Here is an 18,757-nt window from a genome sequence, read left to right as displayed (position 1 = left end):
CACTAGACGGAGCTGGGACGACTGATGTCCTCTCGTGGGACCGACAGGAGTGTCCCGTTTCCCTCGAGAGGCTGGGGAGCTTAGGTTTCTTGTCGCAGCCATTCCAAGCACAGCGGGTTCGAGTAATGACCAAGGTGCAAAGCGTGTATGCTTGGTCCCACAAGTCCCTCGGTTGTGCTGGGACCGGATGAGCCGGATTCCGTTCGTTAGAGCGTCGAACATGGCGTTCAACGAGCGGTGGCATCTGCCCGGGTGGCCTCAGGCCTGTGGCAAGCATCCAATCCGGAGCATCCGGCGATACCTGCATTGGATACGGCGCAAAAAGGAAGACCTCCGTCCCGAACCAGGCGATCCGAACCCTCACCACCAGACCGGTGCTTTGGCCAGGTGGTATATCAACCGTGTTGTAGGAATGATACCATTAAACGGTATTTTGTCGTCCCCCCAGACGACGTGGCCGGATCGGTTCCGTAGGTAAAGTGCAGCGATCCTTGCGTGGTTGGGCAGTCTTACCTAGGCCGGTTTCATCTTCAAGCCTCATGAAACTCCCCATTCGGGTTCCGGGGGGGGGGCGGCTTAGTACACGCTCGCATCCTCCCAGCACGCTCGCATCCGTGTGTGCGTCCTGTGGGTGTTTCGATGAAATTGAATTGTCTAGTCTATCTATAATATCGAAATCAATTTCCGTCTACCGAACGACGGTGCAGGAAAAGCGGCAACAATCGGTCTACTGGTGCAGGGAGTTTTTCTTCTTCTTTTCTGGTTTTCTCTCTCGATGCGGGTGTCATTTTGTGCTATCGGGTGGAATCTCTGGCATTCTACCTGCGCCGGCAGTGTTCTGTTCCGTTCACCGTGGCGAATGAGTGAAATGAAACAAAACAAAATGGTGAATGTACGGTACTTCATGAAGCGCCAGTGCGCTATGATGTATCGGTAGCATCTGTTTGGACTTCGACACCGTAGAAAGGAGTGAAAAGGAAATCACTTCTTAGCTCGGGACACTAGCTGCGATACCCGCATCCTTGATTGACCAGGTTTGTGCTGTTTGCCTGATTTAACACGTCTTCGGGCAAGCAGTGAGAATGGATCGAATAGCGTAAATTACGCCGGTTCGTTGTGCACAATCCCCTTGCAGTAGGATGTCGAAAATCGCAAATTAACACACGGCTTTGCTGGGAAGTTGAGCTTTCGGCCATTTTCTACTGCTAGTTTAGTTGTCGGTTTTAATTGAAAACCTGCGATTGAATTAGCACTTCTTCGTGGCTTGAGTTGTCGACAATTGGCTTCAACTATGTCACATCGCAATTCTTTTCACAGAAAAGAATCAATATGTCGACGACTTCTTTTGTTTTCGATTTTGTTTGCGCTATTTGTTGTATCGTTAATTAAGATGAAATTTATTTCCTGCCCCACGGGCTGCACGGGCACCTACAGTTCTATTGTCTCGACTTTGCTCGTGCAAAAACTTATTCCCTCAGCAACGCTCGTAACTTTCCACTGGCTCGTTTGAGCTCCATCTCCAATTAAATGAATTTTTGTTACCCAATACAATCGAGAGATTGATTGGCGTCCGATGGTGCCGATAGCCGGCCGATGGGTCGGAATGAAGGACTCAACCAGAGCACAAACGCTACAAAGTCAACGAATTAGCGAACGAAACGTTACAGTGAAGCAAAGCGCAGAAAGCACACAAAGACACTCTACCAGCGTTCGCTGCCGGCCCGTTCCATTCCTTCGATGCGGCATGGATGTAAGAAATAATAGAGAATAGATTGGGCAAAAGGAATACGCTCCGTTGTTTCTCTTTTTTTTTTGTTGAGCTGTCGGAACGAGAGTGGTGAAACGATTCATCATGATGAAAATTTTGCCGCGCTAAGAAATGGAAACTGCTGGCGCAGAAAATTCCCCTCTCATTAGGAACAGGCCCTTGATGATGGGGTTTTCTTCGGCCCGGCCCATTCCGCGGCAATGCCATAGCATTAAATCAACAAAAGTACGACTCGATTTTGCCGAGGCAAGCTCAAAACTCCACAAACAGCTTCGACGGTGGACCGGCAAACAATTTTTTGAGCGCTTTTCCGACCGCTGACGGAAAATGCATCGCATTTCAAAGCACTTTCATGAGCAGTCCGGCAGTCGTTCGGGGTTTGACTTTACGTTTTGGAATTGATGACAGACTGTGGTTGCGAAATAATTGAAGCAGTGCTTCTGCGGCTGTGTTTTTCCCTCTCACCTGCCTTCTACCACTCGGGCATCATTCTTGAACGACGACGGGGTGGCTGACGTATTCGAGGAATGATTCTCGGTTCCTTCGTCGCCTTCCAACGCCTCGTCAAGAGATGGTGAAGGTTGAGTCGACTTGAGTTGTCTCGGTGTAGTTTTCCATTCCACAGTGCCGCAATGTTTTATCGTCATTTTCTACTAATTTCTTCCTAATTACTTCATCGCCGTCAGAGTAAATAATTGAAAATTATCCTCCAACTTCAACGTGCCAACTCGTTATCGGGTTTCCTGGGCACGGCTGGTGTGGCCGCAAAAAAGAAGAGGAAAAAAGCTCTGTTGAAAATTGTACCAGCTGTGTTTGGGCTTTTTTTATCGCAATGCTTTCAAAGCCAGTTGGCTTCAATGGCAGAAATAAACCGATCGTTGACAGTTGACGACGAGTAAGTTTCGGTGAAAAGTAGTAGCTTAGAAAAAGGTGTTTTTTTTTTACTATTCGTTTTTCTTTTCTACGAGTACATGTTTCATTGTACCTATTGGTTTGTTCCAAGATACTTAAGCTCTGGAGTGATTTGACGACATCGTTTTTCCTGCATCGAGTAGTGGATACAAAAGTAAAGTTTGGCGAATGAAAACATTGCTTGTATAGTTCGTAGCGATGAGTTCCGGGTACGGCCGTTTGTGTCTGCGTGGGTATGTGCTGGGATACGAACCAACGTCTAAACACAGTCGATTCAACCACACCAGGGATTATTAGGGTGCAGACGGGTCGGGACTTTGAACAGATTTTATCTTTTAATTAGATTCATCTAAAATTTATCTTCCCAAAACCCCGCGCAGCGCCCGGTTGGTGTTTGGCTCGTTCGACTAATTCGATTTCAATTACAGTTCGAGTGGCCACTGTGACTGTACACCGGCGGCTAAGCTTTTCTGTGGCATCAGAAAGGGTGCGATTGGACCCCTGGTATGGTTGGCTTATTCTGCGACCCCCGTTTGCCATCGTTTATGGAGTAAATTAATTGGATTTGTAAGAAAGCGCACAGCGATACTGGACGCGCGTTGATGTTGTGGGGGAGATTTTTAATTGGAAGTTGGTGGTCATTGTACACTAGAACCTGTTTTGAAGCTGGTATCCAATGCCTTGGTTCATATTTAGCCCAAGTTATAGTTTATTGTTTTAACTGACCGGCTAAACATGTTTGGTAACATAGTGTATTTAATGAAGAAACAAGAAAATTATGTTTGTTCGACACAAACGAAACAATTCCTGTTTCGAAATATTAGCTCATTCGAACAATTTACTCATTCAAACAAATTGTACAATTGTTTTAGCCACTTGATGGAGACGCCTGGTGTTTAACGCACTGTTTGTACAACTGTCCAAATAAATAGATTTAAATGGCCAAACTCATATGTATTAAAGAAGAAAATATATACAAACAATTTACAGAACATTTTCAAAAGACAAATTACTTCAAATTGCATATGCCTTGATTGCTATAATTTGGTAAAAAGTCTTGATGGAGGCGCCTGGTGTTTCATGAATAAACAAATGTGATTAAATTTAGTCCGTTAAATTTAATTCTTCTGAAGAGATGATAATAATTCATCTCTTTCTTCACACAAAATGGCTTCCAATAGCGAAAGTGTGTTCTTTTGTTTTGGTTCAATGGTGTATGCATATTTTTAGACATTTGATGGAGACGCCTAGTACTTTACTCATCGATTGTACAATCGAAAAAAGTAATTATTTTAAATTGTTAAACTCATACGTATTAAAGAAGAAAGATTATCAGCTTCAAATTGAGAATGATAGTTGTAATTTTAAATAAACGGTTTAATGGAGGCGCCTGGTGTTTCATGAAACAAAAATTTTGATTCAATACCCTCTATTAAATTTAAATATCTTAAAGGGATGATAGTAATTCTTTCACCTTCTTCATAATAACGGCTCAAAATGGAGAAAATGAAGCTTATTTCATAGCTCATGTACACAAAACAACATTCAGCTTATTTATAATTCTCTCGCAACAATATAAAGATGTCTCATACGAGCAAGATATTCAAAGGTGGAAACATTTCAATGTGTGCCTTTGTTTTCTGTGTCATATATACGGGAAAAGAAAATCTTTTAGATACGTTGATGATACATAACAATTTCTTTGCTCTGATAAAGCAATTCATGTTTGCTGCCTTACTAGGAAAACAATCGATGTCATACTTTGTGCTCAGCCATATGTAACGAAAAAGCCCGAGCTGGAGAGTGAGAAGCAAAAGAAATATTGTTTCCTCGCTGCTTATTATTCGTGGCTTTTTCTTTGTGTAATACATAATACCTGGGTTGTGGACATGTTCCAAGGAAAACCCAACGTACATAGCAAATTGGAATGATTTATAAACAATAGACAGGAATGTAAGATTCATTTAATCCAAATTTAAATAATGAAGTGGTGTCAATATGATGCCGATTGTATCATATAAGAAATAAATGTTTTTGGTTTGTTTGTTTATGTGGCTGAATCTTGATAAATAGATCTGTTGCAGGAAAGGAAGTTAAGTAATAACAGTGGGTTAGATGGAGTTTTCTGTTGTTGTTTTGATTTTTCACTACAATTGATGAGCGAGCTAAATCTAAGTGAGCCTTAAGGCGACGAAAACAAAGACACACAACTGAATAGTGGTACTTAAGACGCAAAAAATAAATAACAACAAAAGTAACGAAAACATAACCCACCACATACTTCGGATTTCACCGAAACAAGGTGTTAGAATAAAAGAGCGCTACTAAAACCGATGACGAATGAAACGGTTAGTGGTCATGATGGTGAGATGATGGGGCAGTGAAACCAGCGTGACAAATTTGCTACCACATATGAAGCATGTGCATGTCCGTACGGTGCATCTTACAAATTTGAGTGTGTAACAGGGAGCATATGTGACCGCACGAGAGCCGCAGCGTCGACCATTTATTTGCGCCACCGTTCGCCGGAGACGCTTGTTGTTGATTTTTAAAAATGTTGAATTGCTTTCTAAAGCTAAAGCAGACAGGAATGGAAAGGATATGGGATAGGATCCAAACCACCGCTGTCTTGCGCAATCGTCTTACTTCATACCTAGCAGTACGAGCTCGCAGCACCTTGCAACCTGTCCTGTTTTGCATTTCTCTCTCTCTCTCTCTCTCTCTATCTCACTCGGTCCACTCGTGGCCGATTATCTGCACGGTCTTAGTGCTTCCATAAATCATGTCTCTTTTGTGCGAGTCTGGTTTTTATGGCTTGTGCCGAGTGTATGTAAATGTTACTTCTCTTCTCGGGCATCCGTTTAAACTGTCTTTCTCCGCTTGTGTGCTTCACACTCGAAGCACTACTTTGTCGCTCGTTTCGTGGTTATTCTGCCACTTTTCCCAGCCCATGAGCAACCCCTACCAGACACCCTTCAGGCTAGCTTTCCTGGCCATTCGTGCCTGTGAACCTGTTTGTGTCATCGCCAGCAACAACAGGAAGCAGCAACACATATCCCTCGAGAGCAAACGGATCGTGCCTTGGACCGAACCCGAGGGCTTATGCAGACGCGATGCATACACTGCACTGAGCCGCATTCTTGCAGTTTGGGTGCAGTTTTCCCTCGTGTTTTTTTGTTTTAGCTTCATTGCACCAACATTCGAGCCCACTCGAGATTCACTCGAGCTCAACTCGGGCATTGTGCTGCAGTATTGTGATTTGCTGTTAAACAGCGATCCCGGCTGATCGTACGCGGGTAAATGTCTTTCTGGCGTGTCCTTGAATGTTCCTATCGTCTGGCTCCTTTCAACCCATTAACCCCTACCCTCACACCCACCCACCCTACATGGCTGACCGTTTGGCCAATTCCGTTTCGTCCCGTTTCTGCAACTAACTGGCACGGCTGCTACCGTGCCCAGTGCCACTATTATTCACCGGCGACTGTTGCTGATGTTTCTGAGTGTGTTTTTTAGCGTAGTGGTGCTGTTGCTGCTGTACCGCGGGTGGCGTTAGTGGGACCCCTTGCGCTCTGACCGGCTGCTGGTGGTGGTGGTGGTGGTGCGTGGGTTGAAAGTGTGATTTATTTGCATTATTATTCGCCTGATAGCGTCTGGCGATCGAGGGAGATGACACCGGCGACGTTTGTTTGCCATTGTGTGCGTTCGGTGTTGTTTGACCACCTCCGTCCTCTCTTCCACCGACCGGTGGGTGGCCACCCACTGGCAATGGGGGAAGTGGTGGGGGTGAAGAGGAGGGAGAGTCCTCGCGCGAATCACCCGAGCCCGATCGTGGCTGCATGTGTGTGGGTGGTACGGTGGTGGTGCTGGTGGTGTTGGAAGTGACTGTTGGACCGGTCAGGAGCAGCATTTGGGATTGCGATTTGCTCTTTGTGTGCCTGGGTTTCGTTTCACCATAGCTGGGAGATTCGAAAAGCTCGCAGCTGAGCTTTCGGCTCTTGGCTAGCTTACCCCCGTGCTGGGCCGCCTGGGTGGAGTGGGTGGGATCGACGGTACCACCGAGGGCAGAGCTGTTGGTGGCACCGTGGGGATGATTGACGGAGGAATTAAGGGATGTGCCACCGGGGCGCTCGTACTCGTTTCGCTTGCCGTGGGTGGAAGCTTTAGAGCGAGCTTTCGAGTGTGTGCCACCACCCTCATTCGTTTGTGGGTGGTTAGTGTTTCCGTTGCTGTTGTTGCTGTTGTTGTTACTGTTGTTGCTGGTGTACATGTACTGATGTTGGTGGTGTTGGGTGGATGGGTGATGGTGGCCGGACTTGCCCGAGTAGTGGTAGGTGGCATAGTGGTTGTGTGGCTGTTGCTGTTGTTTGTGTGCTTTCTTGTGTTCGCTATCGTAGCTGTGTTCGAGGCTGTGGCTTTGGCAATCACGCCGCGGGTGGTAGTAGTAAATGTCGTGGTGGGTGTCACCGTCACCAATACCACTGCTAGCGCAACTACCGGCACCACCGGTTGCTGCCGCGGCCGGTGGGGACACCGGGGACACAGACAGGTCGCGTTCCCGCTAGGCTACGTGATTGCCGAATGTCCGCAGAACGGGCATCGTCTAAAATGGGCGATACAAGAGAGAAACAGAGAGAAAAAAAGAAAGACAGAAAGAGAGAGAGAGAGAGAGAGAGAGAAAGAGAAGAGGAAAGCAAAAACAAGAAGGGAAAGAAACACAATAAATAACACGGAAAAGCGTTAAAGACAAAGTCCAAAACAGAGAGGGAGGAATACAGAGAGAGAGAGAGAGAGAGAGAGAGAGAAAGAGAAAGAGAGAAAAGAGAGATTTTCGTGTATTAAAATACGGTACTGTGTACGGCACGGTGACGACGATCGGTGAAACAATGGCGAAATTATGGTATTAGTACGTGTAGGTGGGTGTAGGTGTTAAAAGCCGGTGGAGAGTTTGAAGCTGTAGTCACCAGTTCGAAACTGCTCGCTAGAACAACGCTATATGCCAACAAATGAGGATGAACAAAAAAAAGTACCAAATGGTCATGTTAAAAAGCACAGTTTCACAAAAACATACTGAGCCACGTGTTTTGCATTGATTTGTTGATTTTTTAACGTCTCATTTGATGGAAATGTAAATAGATTGGCAATGAAGCCTCCAACTACATGATCGAACAGTCGAAATGGTGGCTACATTAGAGAACAGTCCAAGAGGACCGTTGCTTGATCTGAGCGTTGCACATAAAAGCAAAGAATTGAACTTTAAACCTCACGCATAATACACATATGAAGGAATACTGTAGGCGTGTTGGTCTGTATGGATTTTAACCTTTTTTTTTTTCACTTCGTTTAAATGGGTTAATGTCATTTGTCAGTACGGTCCAGATTGTTAGGAGTGTTTACGATAGGTACATGTAGCATGCTGCGAAAATTTTGTACAAAATTGATATCTAACTGCTTATCAGACTCATCAAAAATATCTTAAACTCTAATGCTATATATGTATTATTTGTTTCCTACTTAGGAACTTGTTCATTTCTTAAGGAATTGTGTGGAATGCAAGTGCGATGTTTTTATCATTGGTTTGCCACTATTTCGACTAACCCTGGAAGAGTTTTGATAACATGTCGCAACGCATCAAAACGCAGAGAAGGAACCTTAAATCAAGTGCAGTGTCAATCGAACAGTACCTTTGTCCATCGTATAAGTGCTTGTTTGACTATTTGTAGCAATGTCTTTCTGTGGTTTTAATTATGGAATGAAAGGCCGGAAAAGGGAACAGAAAGGAAAAGGGGAAACAGTCGGAAGCATAGCAAAGATAATTGAACGTAACGCAAACGTAGCAAAAGCAGGCACGAATAGCATTAGCCTTTAGCGTGAAACGTTCTCGGGCATGTACAAACTAGTAGGAACTCTTCAGTAAACTAGAAGTAAAAGTACAAATGGATGTGAAACATTCGAGTTGGTGTGGATGGAAAAATATATATATTGCCACGGTGACACAGAAACACAAGTTCGCAAAGCAATCGACACGTTACACGAAATAAACACGTGATGTAGCGCTAGCAGGTACAGGTAAGGATTATACACAGCTCCGACACAAGACACTGTCGCACGTTAGCAGCATACCAATGGGCTTGCTTATTGCCTAACGCTACGCGCTAGTGTTACGCTCGTTGTCAGTGGGACGGTTATCAAATTTCGACCGATTCCAATTCCCTGCTCTTCTCATCGTACACGCCAATTGGGCACGTTGCATGTGCGCCATCATAACGACGTCGCGAACTGTCAGGGCGGTCTTGCGATCGTGGTTGGTTAGAATGGCCAAATGCCTAGAACGGACAAACCCGTCCGAGGCGAGGATAAAATGATATATTTCTCCTACGCCTGCACGCGCGCCACATATTTTGCCCGAGCGCGAGCTTCAACCGTCCTGCCGGAGTATTTGCGTCTGCCGTCCGACTGATCGCTTCGGATCGCTTTCGCAACGGTTTACGACTATTGCCGTCAGTCAATATTCTGTCAATTTCGTCCTGCGACAATACTTTCGCCCGCTAACCGCAACACATGCACATGTCAATTGTTCCGCTATTCGATAGTGTCGACGAATACTGCCGATCCGATGAGGGGTTGGAAGAAAAGCTAGCATTCTTTTGAACATGTTGTGTGTCGGTTATGAAGATGACGGCTTTCATGCATTTGCCCTGACACAAACATGAGGCATGACATCATCATTACCATCATCACCATCATCACCATTCATCAGTGTGCTTGGGGCAACGTGCTTGGAGATGGTTTTGCCTTCTCGGAACGAGCTGGCGGACTCGTACGTGCATAAGAATTACGTTCAATAGGGGTTAGTTGGGTGCGTTGATGGTACACCCGATAAGGTTTCGGGTAGTTGTATGATCGCGCGCTCACCCTTTTCTTTTTGCTTCATCACACAACCGGTTCCTACACCACCGGTTCGAAACGGGAAAAGTATTTCTTTTCGTTTATTCGAAAACGATTTGCACGAGTCTCGCCGATTGGGACCGAAAGCGTCCATTGGAGTGTATGGTTTTCTGTGAGCTTCCCTGGTGCTTCCGTCAGAGAGCGAACTCGGAATGGTGATACCGAAACAATATGAGCCGCATGGGAATAAAAAAAATGCCACGGTTGCACACGTTTTGCTCTCGTCGAGCAGCGCAAAGGCGCAACATCTGGTAACTTGCTTAGCAATTTCGCTTTCAGCAATCGCCTCCCGCAGCAGCATATTCCGTGGCAGGATGCTTTTAAGAATATTGACTTCCGCTCCAAATGTATCGTTCGGGACAAGGCGAAGGGCAGGACAGAAGAGAGCAGCAAGAAGTGAACGGACGTTGGGGCTGCCTCAGTGAGCTCTCTGTCACTTACCATTCGTGAAAAACGCACAACTCAATTTGCGGAGGGCACGGTGTACACATTTTTCAATTGCCATTTTGATCGTTTACGGCTAAGTTTCCGCCGTTTCTCGATTTCGTTTCATGGTGCTTCTCGAAGCAATGATGTGCGTTTCGCATAAAAAGCAGCATCGCCGCGAGTGTTTGTGTGTGCGTATAAGCGTATGTTATTGTATTTTAAAAGCGTTTTTGGAAAACTTTTTTCTATAAATTTTTCCACTCCTTGGAAGAACATTTTCCGCAAGCAAAGGCAAAAACAGCCCTGAAGAAACGATACTCATGGCGGAGGATTCATTCAGGGGATACTTTTATTTCTTCCATGACGCTTGTTTTCGTCTTGATTATAGCAGAAAAGCATTTCAGTAGCATTATGCTCACTGTTGGGCTCCGTCACCGGTGCGGTTCGTTTTACAGGGCACCCACCGCAATAGGCCACAGGAAAGGTGAATTCAATCTGATGGTGAAAGTTTGTACACATATTCGAACACTGATAGCGTCCGGCGGAGTTCGATTGATGTTTATGGTTATTGAAGCGGAAATTATGTTTTACACACGTCACCACCCTATGCCTATCGCAGCTGTCTATGGTTGAGGGACAAGATGCTAGAATCACGAATGCTGTAAGCATATGAAACTAGGATGAATGAAGCGAGGTTTTTTTATTGATAAATTAGATAAACAAATAAGATCAGAGTGATGTATAGCTCATTCATATCAACATAATTCCGCTTCATTCAGACAAAAAAGTTTGAACAATTGATGTAAGGACGAGATGAGCGTTTTCCAAATGAACAAATTGAGCAGAAGCACAATTGAAAAAAACTTGCAAGTTAATTATTATTGTGTAAAACTTTGTTAATTATTATTGTGTAAACGTTAAAAATGTTCGTATATTATGCATATTCTAACTATGCCGATTACAACAAAGAAGTTTTTGTTCATTGTTCCTTTGCTATTAATGCAACAAAAAATAAGACTATAAAAGTAGCAATAAGGATGTTAAACTTCAAGTTATTCCACTAAAGAATTAATGTTTGATTTAACTTTAGTAGCAGCAATCATCAGCTAATGACTCACAGGATCATTAGTCAAGTTTACGTGATAATTATTATGAAACTAGAAATTTACTCGTAAGCGGATGATTAGTTACAAATTACATTAAATGATTTTCAAGAAACGCTTCAATGCACCCAGTTTTAGTTTGAACCGCGTAAACAGGATAATACCATTTACAGAGAGGCTCTAAGGATTTTTGCTAATGGCGAATAGTAAAGCTTATCTGTAGCAATCCGTAATAACCAGGAAAGATTAGTCTTACATTGCACAATTCACTGTGCAGAATTCCTCGAGTTTTCGGGGAATTCCTTTAGGGGCTATCATTCATCAGGAAGTTAATGTGGAAATAATTACTTAATTCCAAAAGCTACTCAGGAGCTAATAAATGAACTTGTGGTGGAAATGTACAAAGAAAACAAGAGCGGAGCCAAAACCTAAGCTTATGGCAAATAAGATTATGTTTTATCTGGTACCCTCTTTAACGCTCACAGCAAATATTTACTTCTGTTTTTAGTCAAAACCAAAACGGTACAAAAAGCAGCATCCGTGCGGCATAATAAACCCTGCTGCACACCACTCTAGTCGGCCTACGTGGTCTGGTGGGATGGCAAGAATTTCATGGGAAAAATACATGGTCTTGAGGAGCATAATATTAGCCGAATGGCATGAAACACGATTATAAATGTACTATATGTGCTTATGGATCCGTAACCCTTTCGCTGAACTGTGGCTGCTACCAAGGGTAGGGATTTTTGCCTCAAGGTTGGCACATACATGCTTGTGAGAGTTGTTTTTTTTAAAAGCCTGATATGAGTTGAGATTTTATTTGCTGCTCAGCACAAACATCATAAGTAGAGTATCACAGCTGCGCCATGACGCAGAGCGAGGATGAAGACTACAGATGAAAGAGTGCAAAAAGTCTCGAAAAAGTAAAAGCGTGAGAAAATTCATTCACCACAAGTTCGCTATAAAAACGCACTTGCGCAGTTTCAATAGTGATAACAATTGGGAAAGTAAAACCTTTATTTTAATGTGCTTTTAAATGGCAGGTCGTCTTCTAGGGCTGGCAATTAAGCCACGGTAGCTGCTTATTCTACTGTTATTTTGATGTTTGTATGTCGTAGCATATGTTTTGAAGACGTGATGGTACATAGGTATATAATAGGTATGCAATAGGTAGGGCTTTTAAGTGACCTTTTGTAGCAACTGAGAAGTGACTTATGAGCATTGTAATCAATGTATTTTAACGCGGTTTAAAATTTTGTGCGACCATATTATCTTACTAGTTAAAAATAGCTTTCAAAATGCAGCATACCGGCAGTGCATTTTTTTATTGTATTGCTTTCGATCAAAGTCTTTATGACTATATGACTTTATGAAAATTAGCAATCAGAAAATATGTAAAGTAAATAGCTTTTTGCATAATGCGTTTTAAAATACAACACAGTGCATATTGTAGTTCATTAGTAAAAGTGCGAGCGTACGTGCGTCGTAGAAGAGATCAGGAAAGGCACAGGGCCTTCATTATAGCGGCATCATTACATGATCGCTATTTATAGTTGTTTCTATACAGACTTTGTTGATCAGCATTAATGATATTCATGGAAGGTATTCATTTAACTCACATTTTACTGCAAAAATACAGTTCAAATATATGTAACATTAGATGATTATAGATATCAAGGGGTTATTGGAGCATAGGAGAAAAGGAACGTAGGTATTTATTTGTATTTTAATATTGATCAAAATGCACGTGCGAAAGCGTCCTGAAGTATAGCTGTCTGATATGAACGTCATAAAGGCTTTATTGTACAGGGTGCAGTATATTCCAATATTGTATTTTTTTTCAAATACTTTGATAGTGTATTTTATATATTTGTATAATAAATGTTGCTATGACTTCTGAATCGATTGTATAAGCGTGTTATGTGCTGAGATGAATGTGATCTTAAATTGTACGGGTAGCGAAAAATGTGAACAAGATAAAAACAAACTCAAACAAAGTTTTCTAGATTCACAAATTAATACAAACAAAAATATAACAACAACAAGATGCAAAGTGTTTGTTAAAAAAGTGTTGATTATATTGCATGTTACGCAAATGCATCGTTAAACAAAAAGAGGCAAAACGCACACTAGATTAAGTAAAACATATCAAACAATACCTTCAGCATCACTCATCAAGACCGTTAGCCAAAAAATGGGAATAGAAAAGGGGAACTTATGAAACAAGTCGAACGGAAACGGGAATCAAACCGAAGGAGGAATGCAGAAGATACTTCGTAGAATGATATTTAGTAGCAAGGGGAAAGCTAGAAATGACATTCACTATATATTTCAATTTGTTATCATAAACCACCGAGCGATGTTTTAAAATAAGAGCAACCGTTGTCCATAACACCAATGAAAGGAAACAAAACGAAAAAGGATGTATCTTTCAAAACTTCATTCGTGACATTTCGCACATGGCATGGAACCTAAAAAGGAGATTAACGATTATTGCATGTTGGTGAAGTTAAAAACAAAACCAAAACAATTCACATACTCGTCGAAAACACAAACTAAAATGTAAACAAAATGTATTGAAAAAAGGTGCAGAATAGTGCAGTCAACAATATACAGACACAAAACAAGTTGATTATATCCGTTCAAAATACGTTCCGCAGCAAGTGTTACTAGGAAAATGTTTTAATTTTGCACATACATCGTATCGGATACATATCGTATACTCAACATCATAACGCATCGTTCCACAAGGAAGTAGTTAAATGAAAGACTAACGCAAGACGATTTGCATACAGATTCGAACAGAACAACAGGAACAAGACAAATCTCATCAACCGAGCAGCATGATTACCATCATCCATCACCAGTCATTATTATTTGTGTACGATCAATCATTCCAAAAAACCAATAGCAATAAGTGAGTAGTACCATCAGCATTCGTATTCTTAATCCATCATGTTCAGGTGGAGATTGTTGCAAACCGAAACAAAACGCTAAAATCAACACGACACTGAGCATTTACGCAATTCGCATTAACGAAAACTCGAGAAGGAAATAAAACGTGATGGAAAGGATCCAGAGAAGAGATAACACTTCAACCACGAGGAAAAAACCAAAATGGCGAAGGGATAAAAAAGTAGAGAGCACAGAGAGATGCACGGGTCAAAAATTAAATGTTATAAATTGTAAAGAAAATCTCGAATGCTAGGTTAAAATCGATAATTGCTGCCCTTGTTTAGAGCGTAACATAGAAGAACAAACTAATGTAAAACATAATATAGGAGAGCCAACATAATAAAGTGCTAAACATTCTATGTGGTAGCAGCTGAGAATTTTTTTTTCAAATCGTTATAAAATTCGAAAAAGAGCTAAACCAAAAAACTGCGACAAACGTATGAAAGGATATCCAAAAAACTAGCACAAGGTTGTGTTCGAGATAGAGAAATTGAACATAAAAGCACAGATAGTGATCGAAAACAAAATCAATTCATATCATTAGAAGAAATCAAATTGTGACAATACAGGGCAGAAATGAATAAACTAAATTGCTATCAGTAAATCAATCAATCAATCATTCAATCAGTTAGAATATTAGAACAAACGGATGCTCAGCAGCTGGATGCGTTTTTTGTCATACCATGTATAGAGAATCAAACCCAGAACAATCCATTCACAATAACAAATATGTATATATGTATAGGAAGTATTCATAGAGTCACAATTAAGAGTAAAACAAGAGAAAATGATGAATCAAAAGGCCATTCTAATACAGTTCGCACTCAATTTGTCACAGTCTTTAATTATTCAACTATATAATATATATGTATATATATTTATACGTGTGTGTATATATATGTATAAATTTTTCATACTTTCATACTCAAGTAAATTCTTTAGGTTTGTTCGTTTGTTTGGTAGTTGTTGTTTTTTTTCTTCATTTGTTCAGTTTGTCTGCAGGAGTTTTGGTTGTTCAAATGTGTCTACTTGCTCTCTACTTTTTTGATAGCAGAGCCGAGTCGATTTCGTTTCGTTGCAAGGAAATTCATTTTTAGAATTCATCATGTCGGGCGCTTGTTCGGTGAACGGATTACAAATGTGGATGTGGGAGGTTTGTGTTTTCTGTACATTGTTGGTTGAGTACGTAGGTAAAAAAGCTAATTGTCTGTAAAATGAAAAGTTAAATTAGAGCGCATTGATATTTAAAATAAAGCAAAGAGAATATCATATACAGCCGGTATTGCAATAAATTCCTTAATGAAAGTTTATCTAGATATGCAACAAATTCCACGAAACTAACCTGAATTTGGCTTCAATAGACAAATCTGTAACATAATATCATTTGCAAACGAGAAAACAAATTTGACACGAATCTTTCCAAAACTATTGCTATTGAAATGCCATTCGAGTGTAAACATTCTGCTATGGTGAGTACGTGTAATATGATGAAACGAGATATAACATGGTTGCATGGGTCAATAGTTGCACACACTAATTGTTAAAACTATATGTTCAAGATGCTTATGACGGATTGAAGTTATGACCGAGTCAACTGTACTAGGACTACAGATGAGAGAAGAATGATTAATAGTTGCAATGAAAAAAAAATATTTGGACAAATCAAATGCTTATTGAAAAAGAGGATTTTCAAGGATTCTGTGTGTACAAGAACATTGATTGAATCATCAGCACTGGACAAGATCAAATAATTATATGTGTATATACTGAATCTATTTCCAGATTTAGTAAATCAGTTTGAAGTATGTGGTTTAACTAATGATGTTTAAGCAATTGATTAAACGAATTTGAAATAAAATTTTTCAAGAAACCATCAGATGGACCATCAATAACATAAGACATATGGTAGAATTTCAGCTAGTGCTAACCATTGCATACCGAAATCACGTTCTTAAAGAGTAGCGTTTTGTACAAACCCTGTTACACAACGAGACGGACAAAAATTCGTTTTCTGCTATGGCTCGCTTAGAGTTTTGTGTCCTGTGGGCTCGCTTCTCCATGATGTTAGCTTTTCACCGGTTTCTAGAGGATAATCTACAAAGACTAAGCTTGGTACCGTGTGTTTCAGTCCAAACGGCTTTTAAACCGTCTCCCACCGAGAATAGCAAATCCTGGTCGCAACCGGGTCTAAGCGTTCCATTTCCTGGTTCCGATAGAAAACTTTATGCGGCAAAACCGACAAAAAAGAGTGTATAGAAACAGCGAGGATTAGCGAGAAGCACGGTTCAGAAGAGGAAATGTACGCGCGTTATAATCTCGCTTTATTTATGCTGACACTCGATGTCATAAATTTGAGTCTTAGCTCTCGCAGGCTCATGGTACCGTCCCAGTTGGACGAGAGTTGATGGGTTCGTTCACTGGCACAGCTCTATTCGGAGCATCCACGCTTTGGGTGCATTCTGTGCAGAGTAAAATACTGACAGCAAGCAGAGTGTTGAGCTAGTAAAAGCATGAGCCGTTTTGAAGGAGTGTTTGATTTTTTGCTTACTTCTTCCTCTCCCGGGCTGGTGAGTATAGAAATTGTCCATTGCGGAGAGCTCCTACTATTTAAGCTAGTGTATTGGTATACAAAAGGACGGGAAAGAAAATCCAAAACGGAATATGATGTGAGAAATGTTATGCTTTTAACAACGCTCCCGCCAACGAGCGCTGGGTTGCTTTAAATAGGTTTTCTACATCAAGTAAATGTTGAAAAATCCATCCTTTGCACATTTCCGTACTTGTAGAACTGAGAATGTCTCGTGCTAAAGGATAAAAATATTTTCTTACACTGGAAATCGAAATTAAGTTCAAGCGAATCAATTAATATCTAAATCTATCAAAACCATTTTTTTTGCTTCTTTTCTGGCTTCCTACGAGAAAGTCTTTTCAATCGAGTTTTTGTATTCGATAGTTTGGTATCAAGGAAAAATACAATTGGTACGGTGGATTAAACGTACAGGATTACAGGTGGCACATAGCAATTGAGGAAATCATTATTATTATGCTTATGGAGACGCTTAGTAGTTGAAAATGAAGTTATGGAGCTGCTGATGGAGGCGCCCAGTACTTGATCAGTTTTGCTTTCCGTAGTCAAATGTATGTAAAGTCATTCAATGGGACGAGGTTATATTTTAAACTGCTTGAATACAAAAAGGTGTACCGATTGATGAGTAAATTTGATGTTTATTTGGATTACGGATGAGTCTACTAGTTGAAGAACACGCCCTGGCCCTGCTAATGGAGACGCCTAGTAATTTGTTGGCTTCCTTCACCGAATATAAATAAATCCATCTAAAGAAATGAGTTTACATGTTTGAAAGCTGAACAGCTAAAAGCAATGTATTTTACTCAGCAAATTAGGCGTATGAAGTTGGCTCTCGGAGCGCTCAAGTAGCTGAAGGAGACGCAATGGTGCTTCTGATGGAGGCGCCCGGTAGCTGATAGAAGCGATTTTTGTTACGCCCAAAAGAGCTACACATACTCTTTCGAAGGGTGAAAAAAAAACATTGCACATTCTGTACTTGTGACAGTGTTAAGATACTACACGTCAAAGCGTGCTAAAGAAGAACATTACGATTTTAAAACCACGTGCCGATTGGTGTCGAAGTTTTGTTCATTTTGCAGTAAAAAATATTGGCATGGAATGGTATTTGAATAATCATGTTAGCGAACGTGGTCCATTTGACCTATTTTTTCGGATTTTTTTCACATTTATTCCGCGCAACGCGGTCCCGATCGCGATGCATTTTTAACGGAACATGCACATTTCCGTCGGCCAGACGCCCGTTGGGCACTGCAGAGCAATTATGGATAGTTGTACCGGTGCGGTTAACATGCAGCTAGACCTCCACTTTTTATGAAATTTGGATTGCATTGAATTGGAATGCAATGAGTATGCAACGTAGCATCCGCTGTTTGGGGATTTGGAATGTGAATAATTCTGCCCCGTGGCCGTTCTCGGGTGGGATTTAACATTTCTTTTTTTGTGTTTGGTAGTGCTTGAGAATATTCAAATAGAACTAGGATTCCCGTAGCAGCAATAGTACTAGCGTAGTTCTACAGGTAAATATTGAAACACGATTTCGGTTGAGTAATGAAATGCAGGTTGGGAAAGACATACTATAAAAAATTGGGTTTGAACTGAAAAGAAAGCAGAACGCAAAAATTCTAATCATCCTTCTCCTCACCGTAGGGTATGTGCAGTTGATCCTTGTCGAAAGACCGTGCTTTAGTGTGATGGTGGTGACGAATCGAACAAAAAAAAAATGACAACATTCGGATGCAAACAGGAAGGCCGTAAGGCATAGAAATGTGAGTGAGGAACATAATCGCACTCTACCTAAAGGTAATATTCGTGAAATCGAACATGTGTGGGAAAGAGTCACGAACACAGCACAAATGAAAACAAAACAAAACAAACTGGCAACACGTGAACTGTCCAAACAAACAGTGAATCCAATGCAAACAAGAGACCAGATAAATACCGTGAGGAAGTGAGCGATGGTGGTTGGTGAAGGATGGATGATTCGTATTGATGGCATAGTTGATGGTCGTTGCAATGGTTCTGGACGCTAGACCGGGGCGGTGATTGGAGATGCTAATGAGT

At 41.4% G+C, this 18,757-nt stretch overlaps 2 protein-coding genes across 2 annotated transcripts in view; both read right to left on the bottom strand.

The window, feature by feature from the left end:
* LOC128721020 (uncharacterized) overlaps positions 1-18,757 on the bottom strand; it is an 85,437-nt gene that overhangs the window by 7,824 nt on the left and 58,856 nt on the right. The gene's annotated exons all lie outside the window — the stretch shown is intronic.
* On the bottom strand, positions 6,111-6,947 carry LOC128721021 (hybrid signal transduction histidine kinase M-like). Its single transcript, XM_053814725.1, has one exon. It carries the CDS (start codon positions 6,945-6,947, stop codon positions 6,111-6,113), a length of 837 nt encoding a protein of 278 aa, XP_053670700.1.

The sequence above is a fragment of the Anopheles nili genome, chromosome 2, assembly GCF_943737925.1.
Source record: "Anopheles nili chromosome 2, idAnoNiliSN_F5_01, whole genome shotgun sequence".
Classification (NCBI taxonomy): Eukaryota; Metazoa; Arthropoda; class Insecta; order Diptera; family Culicidae; genus Anopheles; species Anopheles nili.
The sequence above is the reverse complement of the archived record's forward strand: the minus strand, read 5'-3'. Positions and strand labels throughout refer to the sequence as shown.